At 43.8% G+C, this 23960-nt stretch overlaps 1 protein-coding gene across 1 annotated transcript in view; it reads left to right on the forward strand.

The window, feature by feature from the left end:
* hpse2 (heparanase 2) overlaps positions 1-23960 on the forward strand; it is a 297298-nt gene that overhangs the window by 265082 nt on the left and 8256 nt on the right. The window contains exon 11 of the mRNA XM_043713037.1: positions 5048-5194. Coding sequence (XP_043568972.1) covers positions 5048-5194 — 147 coding nt within the window. The remainder of the gene's footprint in view (positions 1-5047; positions 5195-23960) is intronic.

A 23960-nucleotide genomic window follows, 5' to 3' on the forward strand; every position in this document is an offset into this window, starting at 1 on the left:
AAATGTGTGTCTGTATGTATACTTGCAAATTTACAGACCTCTAGTTGAAGATCAAGGGACTTGTACTAATAAAATAATTCTCTCAAAAGTACTACTGGAAGCATGCAGTGGATTTCTAGACCCAAATCTAGATCCCCATGGTTGTCTAGAAAATAAACAGAAAAAAAAAGTTTATGATTGTCACAAAAAACTTAAGAGAAGCATAAAAAGTACAGGGCTCATTTAAAATCAAAGAGAGGGCATGAAAAATATATTATCAAGCAAGATAAAGGGAAATCCAATGATGTTTTACCAGTATATAAAGAGCTGGAAGATAGTTAAGGGTAAAGTGAAACCTATCGGAAATGATAAAGAGAACTTGTGTGAAGACGCAGAGGATATGGGAAGAATTTTAATTGAATTTTTCACCTCTGTATTCACAAAGGAAAGGAATGCTGTGGATATAATAATCAAAGAGGAGCAGTGTGAAATATTGAACAGAATAATCATAATGAGAGAGGAAGTTTGAAAGAAGTTGGAATCCTTGAAAGTGGATAAGTTGCCAGGGCTGGATAGATTGATCCCCAGGATGTTGAAGGAGGTCAGGGAGTAAATAGCAGATGCTCTGAGCTATATTTTTCAATCTTCACTATATGCAGGTGAGGTGCCAGAGGCCTGGAGGAATGGAAATGTAGTTCGGTTGTTTAAAAGGGTACAAAGCAAATTATGGACCAATTAGTTTTTCTTCAGTGGTGGGCAAATTGTTAGAATCAATCCTGAGAGATCAGATAAACTTTTACTTAGAAAGTTATTGGACTACTCAGAGATAGTCAGCATGGTTTTGTTAAGGAAAGGTCATGCCTTACAAATTTGATTGAACACTTTGAGAAAGTGACATGGAGGATCAACAAGGGTCATACAGTGATGGTTGTCTGTGTAGATTTTAGTAAGGCATTTGACAAAGTCCCACAGACTAGTCAAAAAATCAAGAGTTCATGGCATACAGGGTAATGTGTCGAATTGGATCCAGTAACAGGACACAAAGGGGAATCGTTGATAGTTGTCCTTGCAAATGAAAGCTCTTACAGGTGGTGTTGGTGTTTTGCAGGGATTGGAGTTGGAACCCCTGCTGTTTGTTTTATACATTAACAATTTGAACTTGAATGTGGGGGACCCAATTGGGAAATTTGAAGGTGACTCAAAAATTAGCGGTGTGGTGGATCGTGTAGAAGTTGTAAGCTCCAATATGATATAGACGGGTTGGTGGAGTGGGCACGAAGGTAGCAGATGGGGTTCAGCTCTGTTATGTGTGAGGTAATGTATTTAACGAGGCCAAACATTGAAAAGGAAAGCACAATAAACAGGAATATACTGAGAGGAGGAGAAGAAGGCATTTGGTATGCTCTCTTTTATTGGTCAGAGTGTTGAGTACAGGAGTTGGGAGGTCATGTTGCGGCTGTACAGGACATTGGTTAGGCCACTGTTGGAATATTGCATGCAATCCGGGTCACCTTCCTATCGGGAAGATGTTGTGAAACTTGAAAGGGTTCAGAAAAGATTTACGAGGATGTTGCCAGGGCAGGAGGATCTGAGCTACAGGGAGAGGCTGAACAGGCTGGAGCTGTTTTCCCTGGAGCGTCAGAGACTGAGGGGTGGTATATGAATAGGAAGGGTTTAGAGGGATCTGGGCCGGGTGCTGGCAGGTGGGACTAGATTGGGTTGGGATATCTGCTTGGCATGGACGAGTTGGACTAAAGGGTCTGTTTCCATGCTGTATATCTCTATGACTCTATGTAGTGAGAGTTCTTGGTGCACAAGTGCAAAGGTTCTTAAAGGTAGCAGTGCAGGTGGATACAGTTGTAAAGAAGGTGTATGGAATACTTTCCTTTACTGGCAGACTTATAGAATACAAAAGTAGGGATATAATGATGAAACTGTATAAGACACTGGTGAGGCCACAACTGGTGTATTGTGTACAGGTCTGGTTACCACTTTACAAGAAGGACTGGAGAGAGCATAGAGAAGGTTTACTAGAATGTTGTCAGGGCTGGACAGCTGTAGTTACGAGGAGAGATTGGAGAGGATTGTGTTGTTTTCCTTGCAACAGAGAAAGCTGAGGAATGAGATGATTGAGGTTTACAAAATTGTGTGGGCCAGGGATAAAGTAAACAGGAGGAACCTGTTTCTCTCGGCAGAGAGTTCAAAAGTCAGAGACCATAGGTTCAAGCAAATTGGCAGAAGGATTAGAGGGGACATGCGGAAAGGTATTTTCACGCAAAGGGTGGTGGGTGTCTGGAATTCACTGCCTGAGTTGGTGGTGAGTGCAGAGACCCGAAACTCTCTTAAAATGCACCTTAAGCGCTGGCAGCTACAGGACTTATGATCATCTGCAGGAAGGTGAGATTGGAAAGGATATCTGGGTATCTTTGGGTCAGTAGGGACAGGATGGGCCAAATGGCCGCCTTCTATGTTGTATCATATCTATGGTTTATTGGGAGAAAAACAGAGCTAATGTTCCATGTCAATCAATGACCTTTGTCTTTATTTCAAATAATCGCTTGCTCTGCTCTTTATACTTTGATTTTTGATCATAAAAATTCCAAATTTGTTTCAAAGTATCAGGGAATGGAATAAGATTACTGCACATGGGATAGACACCACCAAGTGGTTGGACTTGGTTTCACAGCTATAATCCTTAACGCTACGTTACCAATCCCAGTTGTATTTTTCCAAAGTAGCAAGGGACCGTCAGGTGCACAATTCAGCATTCATTTTTTTCATGGACAAAGACATAGTCCCCACAAAAATGCATTATATTCTTCCTTTTCCTTACTCAACCAAAATCTCAGAATTCCCCTGACTCTCTCCAAACAGCTTGAGATTTGAGATGGTACTGACAGCAATTCTACCAGCTTTCACTGTCAATATTTCTCCAAAACTGACAGCAGCATCTGGACAAGATAAGTGCACTGATCTACACAGAAATCCCAACACTGCTGAATAATGGTATTAAGATATTCCAAAAGGTGCACTTTTGAGACTGAAATCTACAAACTGATGCTTACTTCCATTCTTACACCATTGCAAAAAATTATGAAAAAAATACAGAAATTGCTGGAGAAACTCAACAGATCTGGCAGCATTTGTGGAGAGAGTTAATGTTCCAGATCCTGTGACCCTTCTTCAGAAAAACATGTATCTTACTGGGTGAGGTTTAACTTAGTTTGAACTGACATACTAACTTCATAATTGCTACTAAAGTTTCCCACTGTCCCCAAGAAATTGATTTTATATCTGTGGAATATCAAATTTCTCCCTGAATTAAAGAAGTTTAAAAAATTTTCATTTTTTTTCTCAAATAATCAGTTTGTAATTTTTTTTGCTGTTTGAAATTGCAAATTAAAAATAAAATGTTTCAGCACAACTGAGTTCCTGCTTTGCTGTCTGTGAGAATACTTCCATGTAGTTGGCTGTTATGCCTAATGCCATCACCTTTACAGAATCACAGAGTTGTTACAACACAGCAAAAGACCATTTGGACCATCAATCCTGCGCTGGCTCTTCAAACAAGCATCGTTACCTGGTGTCAATTTCCTACCTTTTCTCCATATCCTTACACACTGTTTATAGAATCCCTACAGTGTGGAAACAGGCCATTTGGCCTAACAAGTCCACCCTGACCCTCCGAAGAGTAACCCACACAGACCCATTCCCCTACTCTATTTTCCTATGTTTACCCCTGACTAATGCACTTAACCTACACATCCCTGAGCACTATGGGTCATTTAGCATAGCCAGTTCACCTAACCTGCACATCTTTGGACTGTGGGAGGAAACGGGAGCACCCAGAGGAAACCCACACAGACACGGGGAGAATGTGCTAACTCCACACAGACATACGCCTGAGTCTGGAATCAAACCGGGACCCCTGGTGCTGTGAGGCAGCAGTTCTAACCACTGTGCCACCCACTATCCAAATACTTATATCCAAATAATCATCCAGCTCTCGGGATGCCTGTCTGGAGATCCCTGGATTCAAGCACATGTTGGGAAAGACAAGTGTCCCTGAGGGTGAACAGAGAGTGGTGTCTTTATCACTAAATGTAAAATCCTAGCTGATATGATTACTCCCCTGAATGGCAGGATTTAAAGTGATAATGGAAAGTGGGTCTTATTGGGCTACACGTGATATAAAATAACATCGAAGAGGGGAGAAGGTAATGGTGTCATGATAATGCTGCTGGACTAGTCATCCAGATCTTAGACTGGGGGGAAACAGGTTCAAAGTCCCACCAATGAAACAAGAGAGATTTACGTCCGTTGATAAAGCTAGTCTCATTATCACATCTCAGACAACTATCATCAAGGGGAGATGATGGGCTAGTGGTATGAGCACTCGACGGCTCATCCAGAGACCCAAGTAATGTTCTGGGGTCCTGGGTTCAAATCCCTCTACAGTAGATGGTGGAATTTGATTTCAATAAATATCTGGAATTAAGAATCCAGTGATGACTATGAATCCATTGTTGAAAAACCCATTTGGTTCACGAATGCCCTTTAGGGAAGGAAACTGCGATCCTTACCCACTCTGGTCTACATTTGGCTCCAGACCCACAGCAATGTGGTTGACTACTATCTAGAATGACCCTTGCAAGCCAGTTCAAGGGCAATTGGGGTTTTGAATGACAAATTCTGGATTTGTCAGTGGTACCCATGTCTTGTGAACAAATGACTGGAAAAAAGAAACATTATTTCAAGCTGAACCAGAGCAAGTGCACACAAAGACAAAGTGGTGATTGATATTGGGGTGTACTGAGCGATATGAATGCCACTGATAATTTTCCAACTACGAAAGTGAAGACAAAAATAAAAACTCCTTAAGTTTTTCAGGAAATTCATTACATGCTGTTATTGGGGAGGAGCTAGGGATTCATAGCAGGAGATCCGTGATCTCGTATCAATGACACTTTGTTTTCCGTGGTAACTAAATGTAGCTACTGTGCAACTTGAGTCACTTAAAGAGGACGCATTTTGCAAAGACTAATTCTACTGTCTCACTGGTTTTCAGTCACAATTACCTGCGGGGATCCATTACCATTTACATCATCAACCTCCACAGATCAAGAAAGAAAATAAAGCTGGCTGGAACGCTGAGGGACAAGACAGTTCACCAGTACCTGTTCCAACCGTACGGAGTTCAGGGCTTGCAAGCAAAGTAGGTACAAACTTATTATTTTACAGGCCAGGCTTTGAACCATGTTGATGAGAGAATTAAGCCATTCCTACATATCTTGGTACTTGTCCAGCAAGCAACTTACATTTCGATAAGGGCTTTCAAGGTAATTTAGGATAGAAAACATTACAAGATACTTTGCAAAGAGTCATAGAGATGTACAGCACGGATACAGATCCTTCGGTCCAACTCGTCCATACTGACCAGTTATCCTAAATTAATCTAGCCCCATTTGTCAGCACTTGGCCCATATCCCTCTAAACGCTTCCTATTCATATACCCATCCGGATGCCTTTTAAATGTTGTAATTGTACCAGTCTCCACCACTTCCTCTGACAGTTCATTCCATACATGTACCACCCTCTGCGTGGAAAAGTTGCCCCTTAGCTCCCTTTAATGTCTTTCCCCTCTCACCCTAAACCTACGCCCTCTAGTTCTTGACTTCCCCACCCCAGGGGAAAAAGACCTTGTCTATTTATCCTATCCATGCCCGTCATGATTTTATAAACCTCTATAAGGTCACTCTTCAGCCTCCGAAACTCCAGGGAAAACAGCCCCAGCCTATTCAGCCTCTCCCTATAACTCAAACCCTCTAACCCTGGCAATATCCTTGTAAATCTTTTCTGAATCTTTTCAAGTTTCACAACATCTTTCCAATAGAGTTGGAAACATCTGACCGCTGAGCGAACTGTAGATCCCGATTTCATTAAAAGGGCAATGATAGGCCAAATGGCTTTTGCAATCTCAGACGTTCGGTTACAATTTAAATAACTCAGGTAGTGTATTTAATTGCAGTGAGCTGTTACCCTAACTGAGAAATTCAGGAACTAGTGTAGGTGACTGAATATCTGACTGGGAAGATATGGGACAGAGAATGAGTGGGGGTGGACCAGTCTATGGATGCTAATATGTCAATACAGAGGTTCCCCTGTAGGTTAGGTATTAGGAATTGGCACATGCACGCATTGTGTGAGAGAGAAGGACTTTGTTTTTAAGTGAAAACACAGGTCTTTGGTGTACTGAACGTACAAAATGTATTAATGGAGCAGCTACCTCCATCCAATGGAATGCAATTCTACAGTTCTACTCTATGAAGTCCCCCTGGAGGCCAGACCAGAAACTGCACCATTAAACGACATTTTGAAGCTGTGATGTTCGTGGGAAGATATAATTTCAGATGGCTGACTGTTTCCAAGAAAACAGAGATTTGGCCTCTTATTCTCGAAGGGAGGGGAACGGGCTGTGGGTGAGGGGGTTGGTGCGGTTGGGATTTAACAAGTTTAATTGTTTCCTCTTGGCTCAGGCCAGACAAAAGCCATTCTTCAGCTCCTTGCCAGGAAACACTGACAACAACAAACGCTGAGCAGAAGCGCAGCATCACACGAGCAGACCAGACCGAAGGTTCTGGGAAAACCTCTTTTAGTGCTTGTCCAGATAATTTCTCCACAGCTTCCATTGCCTGACTCTGGGAATTGTGTCCTAGTGGGGGGAGCACACAAGGGCAATGTTTTTCTCTCTCCAACGGTTTCTGTCGCTCTGTCACAAGAGTTAAGTGAGTAAATGTTCCTCCACATTTAAAATATACTCACGTTCTATAATTTAATGCTTCAGAAATGCAGCCATGATTTGGAGACGCCGGTGTTGGACTGGGGGGGACAAAGTTAAAAATCACACAACACCAAGTTATAGTCCAACAGGTTTATTTGGAAGCACTAGCTTTCGGAGCGCTGCTCCTTCATCAGGTGGTTGTGGAGAATGAGATTGTAAGACACAGAATTTATAGCAAAAGTTTACAGTTAAGTGAAAGATGAGAGACTTAACAAACAATCTAGGTCTTTTTCAATATATAATTTCAGTTACATCACACTATAAACATTTGCTATAAATTCTGTGTCTTACGATCTTACTCCACAACCACCTGATGAAGGAGCAGCGCTCCGAAAGCTAGCGCTTCCAAGTAAACTTGTTGGACTATAATCTGGTGTTGTGTGATTTTTAACTTTGCACAAATGCAGCAGCTGCCAAACCAAAAGGGCAACTCATTTTGCTGCAGCTCTTCGACCTGCATTTTCCATGTAGACCTCGATTGAATAGGAAGACCCACAATGACATGATCAACACCACGATGTGGAAGTGCTGGTGTTGGATTGGGGTGGACAAGGTCAGAAGTCACATGACACCAGGTTATAGCCCAACAGCTTTATTTAGAATCCCAAGCTTTCGGAGCGCTGCTCCTTCATCAGGTGAAGTGACTTTAACTGATGAAGGAGCAGCGCTTTGAAAGCTTGGGATTTTAAATAAACCTGTTGGGCTATAACCTGGTGTCGAGTGCCTTCTGACTACGATGCATACCAAATCACTCACAGCCAGTGAAGTACAATCATTGTTGTTATCTAAGAAATGCAGCAGTGACATTACACCTAAGCAGCTCCTATGAATAACAATGAGCAGGTCAATGGTATTGACTGAAGGTGAAATGTTGACCAAACCTCAACGTCCTTGGACTCTGTCTCCAGTTAGAGCTTCATGCCCAGAAAGAGACGGAATCGCAAGAATCCGAGCCAGCAGACAAAACTGTGCAGTTCAGGAGAAAGAATTGAGAGAAGATATCTACCTCAGAAAGTGTTATTTTTTTTGTTGAAGTTTTGTGCCAGACTGTGAGGCAGCTGCGTTAAGGAGAGCTGGATCTGGTCGGTGAGTTTGGAGAGTGAGTTAGAGCCTCAGGGGTCTTTGTGCTTTTCGCTGCCAAAAACCCAGCAGGACCACGCTGCTCAGAACCTGACAGATTGATTAAAAGTATGTTTTCCACGCTCACCAGATAATTTCCTCCCACAGATCCAAAACCCTTTGAAGAGGCCAGTCTGAACTTCAGAGCAGACCCCGGGTGCGGTGTTCCAATGGGAGATGCAAAGTTTAATCTAAGAACATAAGAACTAGGAGCAGGAGTAGGCCATTCAGCCCTTCAAGCCTGCTCTGCCATTCAATAGGATCATGGCTGATCTCTTTGTGGTCTCAGCTCCACTTACCCGCCCTCTTACCGTATCCCTTCATTCCTTTACTGTTCAAAAATTTATCTATCTTAGCTTTAAACACATTTACTGAGGAAGTCTCAACCACTTCCCTGGACAGGGAATTCCACAGATTCACAACCCTCTGGATGGAGAAGTTCCTTCTCAATTCAGTCCTAAATCTGCTCCCCCTAATCTTGAGGCAATACCCTCTTGTCCTAGCTTCACCCGCCAGTGGAAACATCCTCTCTACTTCTATTTTATCTGTTCCCTTCATAATTTTATATGTTTCTTTAAGATCCCTCCTCATTCTTCTAAATTCCAATGAAAATAATCCCAGTCTACTCAGTTTCTCCTCATAAACCAATCGCCTCAACTCCTAAATCTGTTAACTTTGAAACACTTTCCCATTTGGCTTTCCCACCACACGTCCGTAAAATGGGCAGAAGATCTGTTGAAGCCAGAACATTAAATGTTTTCAAGAAGGAGTTAGATAGAGTTGAAGGAATCAAAGGGTATGGGGGGATAAAGCCGAAACAAGGGATTAAATCCATTAATGTGAAGCTGGAAAAACACAGCAGGTCAGACTGATTTGGCTCGAAATGCTGACTTTCCTGCTTCTTGGATGCTGTCTGACCTGCTGTGCTTTTCCAGCTTCACAGCTATTGACTCTAGCTTCCAGCATCTGCAGTCCTCACTGTCTCCAACAAGGGACTGAATTGGATCAGCCATAAACAGGCTTGAAGGGCCGAATAGCCTACCCCTGTTCCTATTTTCTATGTTTCTGTGTTGCCCTTGTCTGCTGTCAAATACAACAAAATCTCACCAGGCCCTCAACTTATGAACCTTACTGACAGAGACAGACAAGGAGAGAGTTAGGTTGTGGGGAAGACAGGATGAGGGAATCATAGAAAGGATGTGTGAGTGTGTGTGTGTGAGTGAGACAAGACAGACATGTCGACATAAAGGCCTGAATATCACTAGGCCCTCATCAGGCTGGAATGTGGTGGTGGTTGGTAAAATGGTGATGGATGGGGATATGAGGAGAGTGTCCATTCCTATTCTATAGAAATCTAATAGCTTAAAGGATGTGGACTCCAAGCCCCCTCTGATGAGTGAGGGAGTGATGCATGGAAAGATCAAGAGAGAAGCAGAAAGGTATATGTAAAATTGTGAATACTTCACACTATAGAAGATAAATATATTTTAAAAAATTAATTTCTTCTGTCTGAGGTTAACAACAGTTCATGACAGTTGCCAAGTCAAATTTGCAATTAGAATTTAAAAGTACCTACAATTCGCAAATCCTTTTTACCAACAGCCACTGAACTCGAATCAACCCTTGAGTTGTGTTTATTTACAATATGTCCAGTAGAAAACACATAGTGCGCTACTCAACCCTGATAAAATCGCATGCCATTCAAATTCAGCAAAGCCATGTGAGATCTACTATTTGTATGAGAAGAATTAACAACAGGAATGTGCGTGATCCAAACTAGCTCACAAATGTTCTTATTTTACTCCATTCCCAGTGAACAGACAGCACTTTGTGTGTTGAAGCATCTGACGGGAGTGAAGTGGTCCTATCCCCCATGACACCAGTGCCCACTGCTGAGCTTATATTGCATGAACTTTAAACCATCAGGAAAGAAAATATGAGCATTTTACAGCACAGGAGGCCATCGAACCCATCATGTACATCTTGGCTCCAAAGGAGCTACCTAGCTGGTCACATTCTCCAGCCGTGTCATTATGTTTCTTTTGAGGGCAGTGATGTTCCCGATTTCCTGTCTTTTTCCTGAGTTTCTGTGGATCTTCCACAATGGAGATTGTAGAGCATTCCCTTTGGACATTCCAGCCCACAGACCTGTCAGTGTGGTACTTCAGAGCCCTGTCTACCCTCTCAGGTGGTTGTGAATTCCTGCTGGCCACTTTTTAACTCTCCCCATCTCAACATTTACCCCTCAATCAACATCCTGAAAGCAGATTATCTGTTCATGTGTCTCGGAAGCTACTCGTGGGGCCTTGTTGAGTCCAAACTGAAAGCTTTGGATAGGTTTTGCTTTGTATAAAGGGAGACTGTAAAAAAAACCCAGCAAGACAGAAGCAGAACAATGCAATGAAGGGCTGGGCAGAAGTGGAGGAATGAGCTTCCTTATTCTTGCTATTGGAACTACAATGTTGTAGCCATTACAGGAACTTGATGAAGTGAACGCAGGAGGAGCAGCTCAAAGTTCCAGGATGTAGATGTTTCAGATGAGACAGAGAGGGATGTAAAAGTGTTGAGGAAGGTGTGTTGGTGATTAAGGAGAATGTCATAGCTGCACTAAGAGATGACATTGTGAAGGGTTCATCCAGTAAGGCCATCTGGGTAGAACTTAGGAATTAGAAAGATACAATCACTACGATAAGGTTACACAGGGAGTTCTATAACACAATGGCTGCGTCCTTGTGCAACCCTGCATTCTAGAAAAATTGCGCTTTAGAAACAGCGCTTAAAGTGTTGGCAATGTAATTGTGTTACAGCCAACACATTTTAAAAGTTTGTGCTTTAGAAACAGTGTCCTGAATTTGTCAATTGCGTTACAGTGAATTAGCGTTAATGAACAGCACGTTATAGCAGAACAACTTGTCCTGTAGCCTCTCAATAGTTATGGGAGATAGAGGAACAGGAATGTGTGTAGATCATTGAAAGTTTAAAAATAACAGGGTTGTTGTAGTGGGTGACTTTAACTGCCCCAGTATTGACTGGAACTCCCTTAGGGCCAGGGGCTTAAATGGGGCAGAATTTGTTAGGTGCATCAAGGAGGGTTTCTTGAAACAGCATATAGATAGTTCAACTAGGGAATGGCCATGCTAAACCTTGTATTGGGGAATGAGCCTGGCCAGGTGATCGAAGTTTCAGTGGGGGAGCATTTTGGGAGCAGTGACCATAATGCTGTAAATTTCAATTTATTTATGGATAAAGACAAGAGTGATTCTTGGGTAAAAGTGTTAAAATGGGGGAAGGCTAATTACAACAACATTAGATATGAAGTGGAGAAATTAGGAGGTGTTTGTTTGAAGGTGAATCCACATCTGACATGTTGGAATCCATCTCAGCCTCAACTCCATTTTCCTGTCTGCTCTTAGCCCTTTAATCTGTTACTAATTAAAGATCTGTCTGTCTCCTCCTTCAGTTTATCCTGGGCGAGTGAATTCCACAGATTCACAGTTGCTTGAGAGAAATAATTCCTCTTCATCTCAGCTTTCAATCCGCCACCATTTTTCCTAAAACTATGACCTCTTGTTCTAGGTTGTCCCACAAGAGGAAACATCCTCTCTACATCGACAATGTCAATCCCCTTTAGCATCCTGTATACATCAATTAGATCTCCTTCTAAACCCGAGTGAGTAAAGGCCTAGACTGTCTCCTCATAAGACAAACGCCTCATCCCTGGAGTTAATCTAGTGAACCTTCTCTGAACTGCCTCCAATTCAAATACATCCTTCCGCAAGTAAGGGACCTGCATAACCTTCTACACTTCTCATCATGAGCTGTACAGTTCTCCCTCATCGATGTAGCTTCCCTTAAAATGTATGTTCTCCTTCACTTTAACATCTCCCTGTGGTAGTACAGTGGTCACTCTCTGAGCTAGGCTTTTGGTCACCTGGTTTGTGCTGACAGACCATCACCTGATCCACTAACTCTGTTGCTGACCTCCTCTGGCTCCGAGTATCTGAAGCTGATCAGACGCTGAGACACCTCCTTTCCCTCCAATGCGAACGGCCAGGCCATTTGACCTGGTTTCTGACCAGACTGAGTCCTCTGTAGCTTTGGATATTTGTTTTAGGAAGCAATACATCAGGACAAATTATTTCACATCATCTTGAGAGGCTTAAACAAATCTCAGTTCCAACTGTGAATGAAGTTGAGTTTAAATAATTCGGCAGATTGTTATCCATGATAAATAACAAAGAATAATGTTGTCTTTCTAACAGCTGCATTCACTTAACTTCAAGTATTGAGAGTTTTGTGTCTAAATCCATTGACATTAGCTATAAACTTACAAACTGTCTGCAGAACCTCAATGGAACAAAGTCTGTCTCTCTCTCTCTCTCAGTCTCTCTCAGTCACACACACTCACGTGCGCGCACACACACACACACACACAAAACACACACACACAAAACACACACACACACACTCACTCCTCGTGCCTCTTTGTACCAAAATCTCTTCAGCATGGACAAGTTGGACTGTCGGGTCTGTTTCCTGTGACTTCATGACTCTCTATTTCAGTAGCCCTTAACATTCATCCCTTTCTGATACATATCCAATTCTCATTTGCAACCTCCTATGGAATCCACCTCTGCCACTCTCCCTGGCAGCGCAGTCCAAATCCCAACAACCCTCTGAGTAAAGACGTTTCTCCTGATCTCACTCCTCGCTCTCTTGCTGACAGTCTTGAAATTGTGACCCGAAGTTACTGCCGTACCAACCAGTGGAAACACAATATTGCTCTTTACCCTGTCAAAATTGTTCATAATTTTGAACACTTCAGTGAGATCGCCTCTTAATCTCCTCTGTTCCAAGGAGAACAAGCCAAATTTCTCCAATCTTTCCTTGTATCTGAAAACCAATAGGAGAAAGTGAGGACTGCAGATGCAGCCTGGAGATCAGAGTTGAGAGTGGGGTGCTGGAAAAGCACAGCCGAACAGGGAGCATCTTATTTTGGGCAACTTATTTAAGGAAGGATGTTAAAGCCCTGGAGAAAATTCAAAGGAGATTTACCAGAATAATACCAGGAATGAGGGATTTTAGAGACAAGGGGTCAAGCAGCATCCGAGGAGCAGGAGAATCGACGTTTCAGACATAAGCCCTTCATCAGGAAGCCTTCCTGCTCCTGCTCCTTGGATGTTGCCTGACCCGCTGTGCCTTTTCCAGCACCTGGCTCTGACTCTTCAGCATCTGCAGTCCTCAATATCTCCATGGATTCTATAAGCCTTCTTAACAACTCTTCAACTTGCCTGGCCATTGTCAGAGAACCATGCATGTGAACCCTGAGGTCACTGTCCTCCTGCTTTTCCCTCGAAGTTGTGGCGAGATTTGTGGTGGAATCAGACAAGAAGTCCAGCGAAGAAAAGCAAATTACTGCGGATGCTGAAATCTGAAACCAAAAGAGAAAATGCTGGAAAATTTCAGCAGGTCTGGCAGCATCTGTAAGGAGAGAAAAGAGCTGACGTTTCGAGTCTAACTGACCGTTTGACAAAGAAATCCAGCAAAACCCGTCTCGATGCTGCGGAGCATCTTGCTGCATCTTTCATGCTTTTCCCAAGTGGAGAGGCCAGTTTCTCGCTAGGCAGTGGTCAGTCGTTAGCTGAGGGGGTTATAGCATAAAGAAAACCTCATTTACACCATGACGCACCTCATCAATATACAGCTTCTTGTTTTACCAAAGACACTGAAAACTTGGCATGGATGCCAGCCTGGGTTCCTGCTAAATTCACCTCACTGTTGGTGCTGATGGACCCCCATGTGCAAACCCAGCATCTCCATGGGCACTGGCCTCGTGCCACCAGGTCCAGACATTGACATATGCCAGCATCTGTGAATCCTCCTGGCGCATTTCCGACCCACTTACAGGGCACTCTGCCTTTCAATGCTGCAACTCAAGCTGTGGTGAGGAACTCCCATTGTAACGTTGCAGCAAGGACACTGTGTGCTGAGGAAGGAAGAAGGAATAAAATGCCTTCAGAGACAGCGAAAGGACAGATCCTCAATCTGTGAATGAAAGAGAGCATTAGTGTGCGAAAAAACTTGTGTTCCAGCAAACAGCAGAGTTAAAAAGGAATTGAATAGGAGAGAAAGAAAGCAATTCATCACATTGTATGGACTAGACTGGTGCTATTGAACAGTGTTCCCCTGTTTTTTTTTCTTCTGTAATATCCTTGTCATGCCTGTCTTTGTGTGTCTGTTTATGAAGAGGGACAGGGGATTTAAAAAGGGGTCAAGTTGAAGTGGTAGAGTTATATGTCATCAATTCCTATTTCCTAATTGCCATTGTTTAGGCACAATGTGTTCATTATAAATAGTTATTCTCAGGGTGGGATAATTCCAAAATCCAATTCTGTAAAGGATTTCTCGATAATGAATCTTCATAAATGCAGCTTCTGTAAAGTTGACTTGCAGACTTCAACTAAAACTTTTTGTGCATTGCGAAATATTTCAAAGCACTTTCTGCTAATGTGTAACTGTAAACTAATGTCAGAAGGATGTTCAGGGAATTCCACCTGGGTGACCATCTTTCCTTTAACTGAAGATCAGCAGGGAATCTATCCACACAATTAATCCGAGCTTTATGATACTGCACACCTCTGATTTTCTTCACCATCTTTCTATCTGGCAATGCCTCAGATTTAAGATTCTCATTTTGATATTCAAATCCTCCCCTGGCCTTGCCCATCTCTGTAATCTACCCCACAAGAGATCTCTTAGATTTCTAACCATGGGCTATTTAGTATCACCCCCATACGTCACCATCCCAACCCCTCAATCCCGTTCTGTATTCATCATCCCACAACTTCAGCTGTTTGGTGCCCAAATTCAGGAATTCCCTCTTGCCATCTTCCTTCTTCCTCCTTTAAGTTGCTTTTGTAACCTTCCCTTTTTGAATCAAATGTTTGCCTCTCCTAATGTTCCCTAGTGTGGTCCAGTTCCCCCATTTGCAGAGATGAAGCGCCTCAGGATGTTGTCCAATTTGAAAGGCATTTCTGAATGCAAGTTATTGTTGATCCTTCCATTCGCAACCGCTCCCCCCCCCCCCCCCCCCCGCCCGCCACCCCTTGCCATCCTTACCCCCTCCAAATCCTGGAGGCAGCTAATGGAGCTTGAGATTAAGCAGTTCACCAGCTCTCATCCTGGCTGCCAGTCTTGCCCTCAAGATAGTCGGAGGGTACAGGTGGTGGCACAATTGCAATGGTTGAGGATGACAGCTCACTGTCACTTTTGCAAGGGCCCTGAGGGATGGGCAACAAATATTGGCCTAGCCAGTGATGCATATGTCCCACGAATAGATAAAAAATATTGTCGGAACCTTAATTGACTGCCATCCCTATTCATTTATATCTAACGGACTGCAATACAAGGATGCAGAATTTATCCTGCAGTTCTACATTAGACCCCACTCAGAGTGCTTTGCACAGATCTAGGCACCACACCTTAGGAAGGATAGATTGCCCTTGGAGGGAGTATGACACAGGTTTACAAGAATGATAGGAGAAAGTGAGGACTGCAAATGCTGGAGACCAGAGTCGAGAGTGTGGTGCTGGAAAAGCACAGCAGATCAGGCAGTATCCGAGGAGCAGGAGAATTGATGTTTCGGGCAGAAGCCCTTCATCAGGAATGATGCAAGAGTGATACCTGGATTTCAGGAAAGGAGAAATTATATGAATTAGGCCTGTCTTCCCGAGAATGTAGGGGTAATCTGGGCAAGGTCTTCAAGATATTGAAAGGAAAAGATGGTCGATAAAGATAAACTATTTCGACTAGTTGGGGATTCTAGAATGAGGGGGCATAGTCTGAGAACTGGGCAGACTGTGCAGGAGAGATTTTAGGAAGCACTTCTATATAGAAAGGGTGGGAGAGGTTTGGAACTCCCTTTCACAAATGACAGTGGATATTAGAATCGTTGTTGGTTTTAAGTCTGAGATTTTTTGTTAAACAAAGATATTAAGGGAAATGGACCGAAGGCAGGTATATGGAGTTATGACAAAGTGATTGATTGCCAGAACAGGCGCAAGGGACAGATGGCCTACTCCTGTTCCAATGCTCCAAACATGCTTCAGTCTGTTATAAGATGTGTAAGCATTAGTTGAGGACATGGTCTGGTTCACTGTGATACCCTCAACAGTAAATAGCTGACTTGCATTATCCAAACTGGAAGAAGAAAGGCATGCCTTGTCTCAGTTCTCCCATAGAATCACAGCAAACACAAACTAACATGCCTGAACTAAGATGGGAGGAAATCTGTCATTTGATAATGTTCAAAGATAATTCCTAAAGGCCTTTGAGGAGTCTCTGTGCTTAGATATAGCCTACACATCAACAGGGGGGTAACACATTAATAATCAGTCATTGCCTTTAATTCTGGTAACCACATTATTGTGGGATGTTGAGGGTGGAAAGGCCCACATGTTGAAACGAACTGTTTGTTGTGGGTAATATATGGTCTCACCCATTTGGAACTCATTGATCATGCTTTTAAACCCTGTCCTTGTCCAGTATTCACATGGCACTCACACAACAATGTTCACAGAGGTTACACTATCTCTGTTCAGTCCATTGAGTAGTGCAGACTCTTCAACCAGCGATCTTACACAAGTGCTGTAAAATGGGATTTGAATAGTTCCCATTCTATTGGTTGATTTTGACCAGTGTGAATGTGATGGGCCAAAGGGCCTTTTTCTCTGCTGGAGACCCCATTTACTTCAGTGATAACTTCACTCTGCCCCCAACCCTGATCTATCACTATATCCTTTTATTAAATCTAGACAATAAAGTTAGTATTTGTAATGATGACCATGACAACCACTATTGATTGAACAAAATTTATCGGGTTCATTCATGTCCTTTAGGGAGGGAAATCTGCCATACCAACCCGGGCTGGCCTACACATAACTCCAGGCCCACAGCACTGTGGTTGTCTCTCAAATGCCCTCTGAATTGGCATGGGATGGGCATGTTGTTCACTTCCCATGTGGGAATAAAAAGAAAATGAAACATCTAATTTCTCTGACCAATAAATTTAATTTGTTAGCTAGGGCCTCACTGGCTAGGCCTACACTAATTGCCTGCTCTTAAACGAGCTTCTAATTCCAGGCTTTTATTGAATTCAAATTTCACTGGTTAGGATTTGAGCCAATTCCCTCAGAAAATCTCTGGGTCATATGGATTACTAAGTCAGTGACATTACCACCATACCATCCCTACCCTCCTCCCTGCACTTTCCCTTAGCAATCCTTTGTGGGGACTGGAAAATTTGGTTTCTGTCACACTTTACACTTAAGGAGGAAACCAATCAGCAGAATTAATCGTGCCATCTTTGACCTTCTGATCTTTGATGAGTTTAGATCCCTCTCAGGCATTCTTCGCTCCAATGAGAAGATGCTGAATTTCCTGCTTCTGTGGCAGAGTAATGGTATGCGTAGACAACGTTTCATCTTTTCTCCAACTCTGGGACATTAACATGGAAACCTTGGCAGGCAGCCCTTTGGTTGAAATTACTTCATGGAGATGGGTTAGAGATCAAAACATGAGATATTGAACATGATGTGGAAGTGCCGGAATTGGAATGGGGTGGGCAAAGTCAGAAGTCACATGACGCCAGGTTATAGTCCAACAGGTTTGTTTGAAATCACAAGCTTTCAGAGCGCTGCTCTTTCATCAGGTGAAGTGACTTTAACTGACGAAGGAGCAACGCTCCAAAAGCTTGTGATCTGAAATCAACCCATTGGACCATAACCTGGTGTCATGTGACTCCTGACTACGATCCATACCAAACCACTCACAGGCAGTGAAGTGCAGTCGTTGATGTAATGTACGAAATGCAGCAGCGAAATGACACATAAGCAGCTCCCATGAATAACAATGAGCAGTCGATGGTATTGATTGAAGGCTAAACGTTGGCCAAAGCTCACTGTCTCTACACTCCATCTCTAGTTAGGGCACCTGACTGAGACGCTGCTAGGTACACTCACAGATCATCTAGGTGATGAACATTCGGAATCCAAATCGCAATCACTTTACTCGCCCCTTACCCCTCACCCCTAACAATCTGCAGAGTGCAGTGTTCACTTCCCCAGGATGGGGAGGAAGCATAACAAGGGGTACAGAAGTACTTGGAAATATGTTGACCATTCTGAGTGTAACAGTTGTTTTTTTCAAACTGCTCTACTGTACAGTCCCTGTTAAAATGAAGACGTGCTTGTAGTTCTAGCTTTCTAAATTGCTAATGACTTCAGGATGTCACAAAGTACTTGACAAACATTGAAGTACTTTTCAAGCGCAGTCATTGTTCAAATGTAGGAAATACAAAAGCAAACAGCAATGTGATAATTGCCACATAATTTGTTTCTCTTCACTTCAGTTCAGGGATAAATATTATGCCAGGATACCAGCGGGAACTCAAGCTTGTCTTTTTTTGAGAAGGTCGGATCTGTGAAGTGCACCTCAGAAAGCTTGAGGTGCACTTGAGGCTTCAGTTTGACATCTCACCCAAAATGCAGCACCTCTGGCAGTGCAGCACTCTCCATACGGCACAGCAGTGTCACAGAGCCATAGAGATGGACATTCACAGAGCCATAGAGATGGCCCACATCCCTCCAAACCCTTCCTATTCATATACCCATCCAGATTCCTCTTAAATTCTGTAACTGTACCAGCCTCCACCACTTCCACGGCAGGTCATTCCCTACACGCACCACCCTCTGCGTGAAAAAGTTGCTCCTTCAGGTCTGTTTCAAATCTTTCCCCTCTCACCTTAAACCTATGCCCTCTTAGCTTTGGACTCCCCTACCCTGGTCAAAAGATCTTGGCTACTTACCCTATCCATGCCCCTCATGAGTGTATAAACCTTTATCAACCCCTCAGCCTCCAACGGTCCACGGAAGATAGCGCCAGCCTATTTAGCTTTTCCCTATAGCTCAAACTCTCCAACTGAACCCTTTCAAGATTAGCAGCATTCTTCCTATACCAGAGAGACCAAATTGAACTCAGTATTCCAAAAGTGGCCTCACCAATGTCCTGTACAGCCACAACATGACATCCCAACTCCTTTACTCAATACACTGATCAATAAAACCAAGCATGCCAGAAGCCTTCTTCACCACCCTGTCTACCTGCATATCAACCTTCATGAATCTGCAACCCAATCTCCCTTTGTTTGACAATCCCAGGTTTTGTGCTGGAGTCTCTAAATTGAATCCACAGTTAATGTTTTATCACACAGATCCTGTGATAGAGTCGTATCAATTGTTTTTGGGTCCTTTCAAACCTCTGAAGGTGGCCTCAGAGATGTCAGCATCCATCAACTCTTTAAACCTGAATCAAACCCGAACCTTTTAGCCCTAACTTAGCTGGACTGTGAATGCCCGATTGTAGTCTTGGCTTCCAAACAGAGCTTCTCTGTGCTGAGTGTACAAGTGAAATAGTTAAGCTGAAAAAGACCCATTTTCTCAAAGCTTTCTTGCAATCAGTCGGGACAATTTGAAGGGCTTTTTTAAGATTAGTGTGGAAACAGGCCCTTTGGCCCAACAAGTCCACACCGACCCTCCAAAGAGAAACCCACCCAGACCCATTTCCCTCTGACTAATGCACTAACACTACGGGCAATTTAGCATGGCCAATTCACCTGACCTGCACATCTTTGGATTGTGGGAGGAAACCGGAGCACCCAGAGGAAACCCACGCAGACACAATGAGAATATGCAACCTCCACACAGACAGTTGCCCAAGGCTGGAACAAATCTGGGTCCCTGGTGCTGTGAGACAGCAGTGCTAACCACTGAGCCACTATGCCGCCCCCTTCAGATATAAACAGAAAGCAATGCTTTTAAACTGCATGAGAAATGTGTTCCAACTGGGTAGTACGTGGACTTCAGTTTGTAAAGGAGAATGCATTAGTCAGGTGATGACTGATAGTTACTGCCATGTTTTGTTTAAATTTGAACAATTTTTAAATTTGTCTCTAATTGATAAGGCATCAGAGTGAGAAATGAGCCAGAGGATCACTGTCAGTGGTGTGTTGAGTTCTTCAGCATCGCCAAATGATTATATGAAGTGGTTAACAAAGTTTTCAAAGTCTGTCATGTCCCTTAGCAACTGATAGACTTGTAGAAAAGCTTTCGCTTGGACCTGAGTAAATAACACTGACTGGAATTATTCCTAAATTGTCACCATATGGTCTTCTGTGCCATTTCAAGACTCAACACTTTGCACAACACACACAACTAATAAAAAAAATCAAATTCTTCCACTGCTGGTAAATAAATTGGATAAGTACATTCACAGCTGTCCAGCAGTGAGTGCCAAATATTACTTGGATTTTCTCTGCACCGTAGCACGTTAATCTCTTTTTCTAATAAATGATGGCAATAGTCTCTTACCCACTGACAGTGCAAAAACATTGGTGGACTCTAAACACTTGCCAGTCATTTTTGTGAATGACAACAGCTTGCATTTATGTAGCACCTTTAACACATGGGTACTTCACAGGTGTTTTGTCAGAGAAATGATGACATCGAGCCTTCTAAGGTGCTTTGAGGAAAGTAAGTTGCAGACCAGGCTATTCCCAGTCCTGGCCCTCTGTTTGACTCCAGCCTGCGTTTCTGACCAGATTTATCTCCATCACAATTTTTACCTCTGTGATTGCCTCAGGAAATTTGATGACAGATATTTAATCCTTCGTTTGTCGAATCCAAGTTTGTAAATTCCACTTTTCTCCGTGAAAGCGTCCTAGCCATTACTTTCCGTAAACATCGACCATGCACTACATCATAGTATTTCATCAGCCGTCCCCTCACTGACTGACACTTGTCCTGGGTCTGGTCCAACAAACTGAATATCTTCAAGAATCCACTCAAATTCTTTGTTGTCTTTATAACCACTATGTGAATGATACCTTCCAGTCTGTCCATTCCTCTGACTGGCCTAATCTGCATCGTCATCTCTTTTATCTCTCAGTAGCTCTGAGACAAAAGCTTCAATCTGGAATACTGTTTCTGTCTCACTGACCACATACCCCCTCCACCCTCCTCACCCCCCCAAACACACACACACACGACTGCTGCTCACTGCTCACTGCTTTCTGCTCAACCGCTGACTATCTGGAAGCAATAGTGTTCATAAAGTAGTAAACACATTTTCTTCTGAGAACCTTTCTCCTTGTTTGAGGAGATGTTGTAGCTGTGTCTTCCTTCACCCAAGTTCTGTTGTGTAAGGCTCTGAAAGGATGAGTGTGGGAGATCCTATGAGGCTCTCTCCAATCTGATGATGGTGTACAGTCTTGGAAGAAAGTCAAGGAGTCTAGTTGTAGAACTTGAGGTCAGAGATGTCGTCTCTCACTCCCAATAGTCTTAGTTTTCATCCCTAATCAGTCGGTGTAACTTGTACCAAAAAGCAATAGATCTTTGTTACAGCAGGTTCAGCTTCTTGTTAAGACTCACAAGTCACTTACCCTTTATCTGCTGCTAAGCAAACAGCCCATATATGATGGAAATACATCACCCCAACCAAAGGCTGCCAGTAACTAGCTCCACTAATATACAACATGGTGATCCAAGGTGGGATCATTGCTTAGCCACCTCAAAGCATCAACGATGAGAAAGAGCAGAAGAAAATGGGGTTCCCATTTGATGGCCATTATTGTTTTCAGTTGCTCAGACAGTCATCAGCTTGGAGAGATTGAGCAGAGAAGCAGCCTGCAGCAATTGTGGCAGGGGCAGCAGCACTCTGAGCTGAAAGCTTCAACCTCAGAGCTAGTAAGAGACTCAACAGAGACATGTCAGGTAGTAAGAGAATAAAGACTAGTCACTCTTCACAAATACAGAGACCTTTGAGAAACACAATCTGTAGGGGCCATCCCAATTTGAGGTCTGTCTGACAAGCAACCATTTCAGAACACTGTGCATAGTGTTTGGGCAAAGAGATAAAACGTTAAATGAGCGGTACAAAGTCCAGTCTGGGAAAGATAGAAGCAAAGAAGGAGCACTTCCAGGTCATCATGAACCTTACTGTCATCATTTAAACTCCTAGACTGATTATTCAGTAAGATTCATTAAAGTCACAGGGATAGAAAAATCAAGAGCAGGGATTTGTGTTATGTATTAGGCCATGGAGGGTGGGCAGGAGCTCATCAAAAAACATGGGACGCATAGAAATTAGGAGCAGGAGGAGGCCATTCAGCCCTTTGAGCTGCTCTGCCATTCAATATGATCAAGGATGATCATCAAACTTATTACCTTCTTCCTGGTTTCTCCCCACACCCTTTGATCCCTTTAGCCCTAAAAACTATATCCAACTCCTTCTTAAAATCATTCAGTATTTGGCCTCAACCATTTCCTCCATGAGAGCGCTCCCCGGGCTCACCACTCTATGGGTCCGAAATGGCGTACCCTGTATCCTTAGACTGTAATCCCTGGTTCTGGACTCCCTGTTAATCAAGAACATCCTTCCTATGTTTACCCTGTCCAGTCCTATTAGAGTTTTAAGGAGTTTTATTGTGCTCTTGATCAAGTAAGAAAACTCTATCTGGACTGCATAAGGCAGAAAAATCTCCACCCCTGCTCATGACTCCACCCCTATTCCCCCCACCATCACACCCACTCCAGTTACAGGTTCCGCCCCCACTCCCAGCTCCCAGCCCTGCCGAGTTTTCACCATCCCTCCAGACCTTCCCCTCACTGAGGACGAATGATCAGTCCTCAGCAAAGGACTCACCTTCATCCCCCTTCGTCCACGCATCAATGAATTTAATACACGCCGTGACATCGAACCTTCTTCCGCTCGCCTCCGCCTCCGAGCTTACTTTCACAATCAGGACTCCCGCCCACCTTCCGAGGACCCATTCGCCCACCTCCAACACACTGCAGCCACCTGGACACCCCGCACTGGCCTACTACCCGCCCTCGACCTCTTCATTTCCAACTGCCGCCGGGACATTAACCGCCTCAACCTGTCCATCTCCCTCCCCCACTCCAACCTCTCACCCTCACAACGCGCAGCCCTCCAATCCCTCTGCTCCGATCCCAACCTCACCATCAAGCCAGCAGATAAAGGGGGGCAGTGGTAGTCTGGCGCACTGACTTCTGCACGACTGAAGCCAAACGCCAACTCGAGGACACCTCATCCTACCGCCCCCTCGACCATGACCCCACCCCCCATCACCAAACCATCATCTCCCAGACCATACAAAACCTCATCACCTCAGGAGATCTCCCACCCACAGCTTCCAACCTCATAGTCCGGGAACCCCGCACTGATCGGTTCTACCTCCTTCCCAAGATCCACAAGCCTGACCACCCTGGCCGACCCATTGTCTCAGCATGCTCCTGCTCCATTGAACTCACCTCTACCTACCTCAACACTGTCCTATCCCCCCTAGTCCAGGAACTCCCCACATATGTTCGAGACACCACCCACGCCCTCCACCTCCTCCAAGACTTCCGTTTCCCCGACCCACAACACCTCATATTCACCATGGATATCCAATCCCTCTACACCTCCATCCGCCATGACCAGGGCCTCCAAGCCCTCCGTTTTTTCTTCTCCCGATGTACACAACAGTATCCTTCCACCGACACTCTCATTTGTTTGGCCGCACTGGTCCTCACTCTTAACAATTTCTCCTTCGAATCTTCCCACTTCCTCCAGACCAAAGGGGTAGCCATGGGCACACGTATGGGCCCCAGCTATGCCTGTCTCTTTGTTGGCTACATAGAACAGTCCATCTTCCGTAATTACACCGGCACCACTCCCCACCTCTTCCTCCGCTACATTGATGACTGCATTGGCGCCACCTCGTGCTCCCGAGGAGGTTGAGCAATTTATCAACTTCACCAACACATTCCACCCTGACCTTAAATTTACCTGGAACCATCTCTGACACCTCCCTCCCCTTCCTGGACCTCTCCATCTCCATTAATGATGACCGACTTGACACTGACATTTTTTACAAACCTACCGACTCCCACAGCTACCTGGA

Source organism: Chiloscyllium plagiosum, chromosome 22 (assembly GCF_004010195.1).
Source record: "Chiloscyllium plagiosum isolate BGI_BamShark_2017 chromosome 22, ASM401019v2, whole genome shotgun sequence".
In the NCBI taxonomy this organism is placed as follows: Eukaryota; Metazoa; Chordata; class Chondrichthyes; order Orectolobiformes; family Hemiscylliidae; genus Chiloscyllium; species Chiloscyllium plagiosum.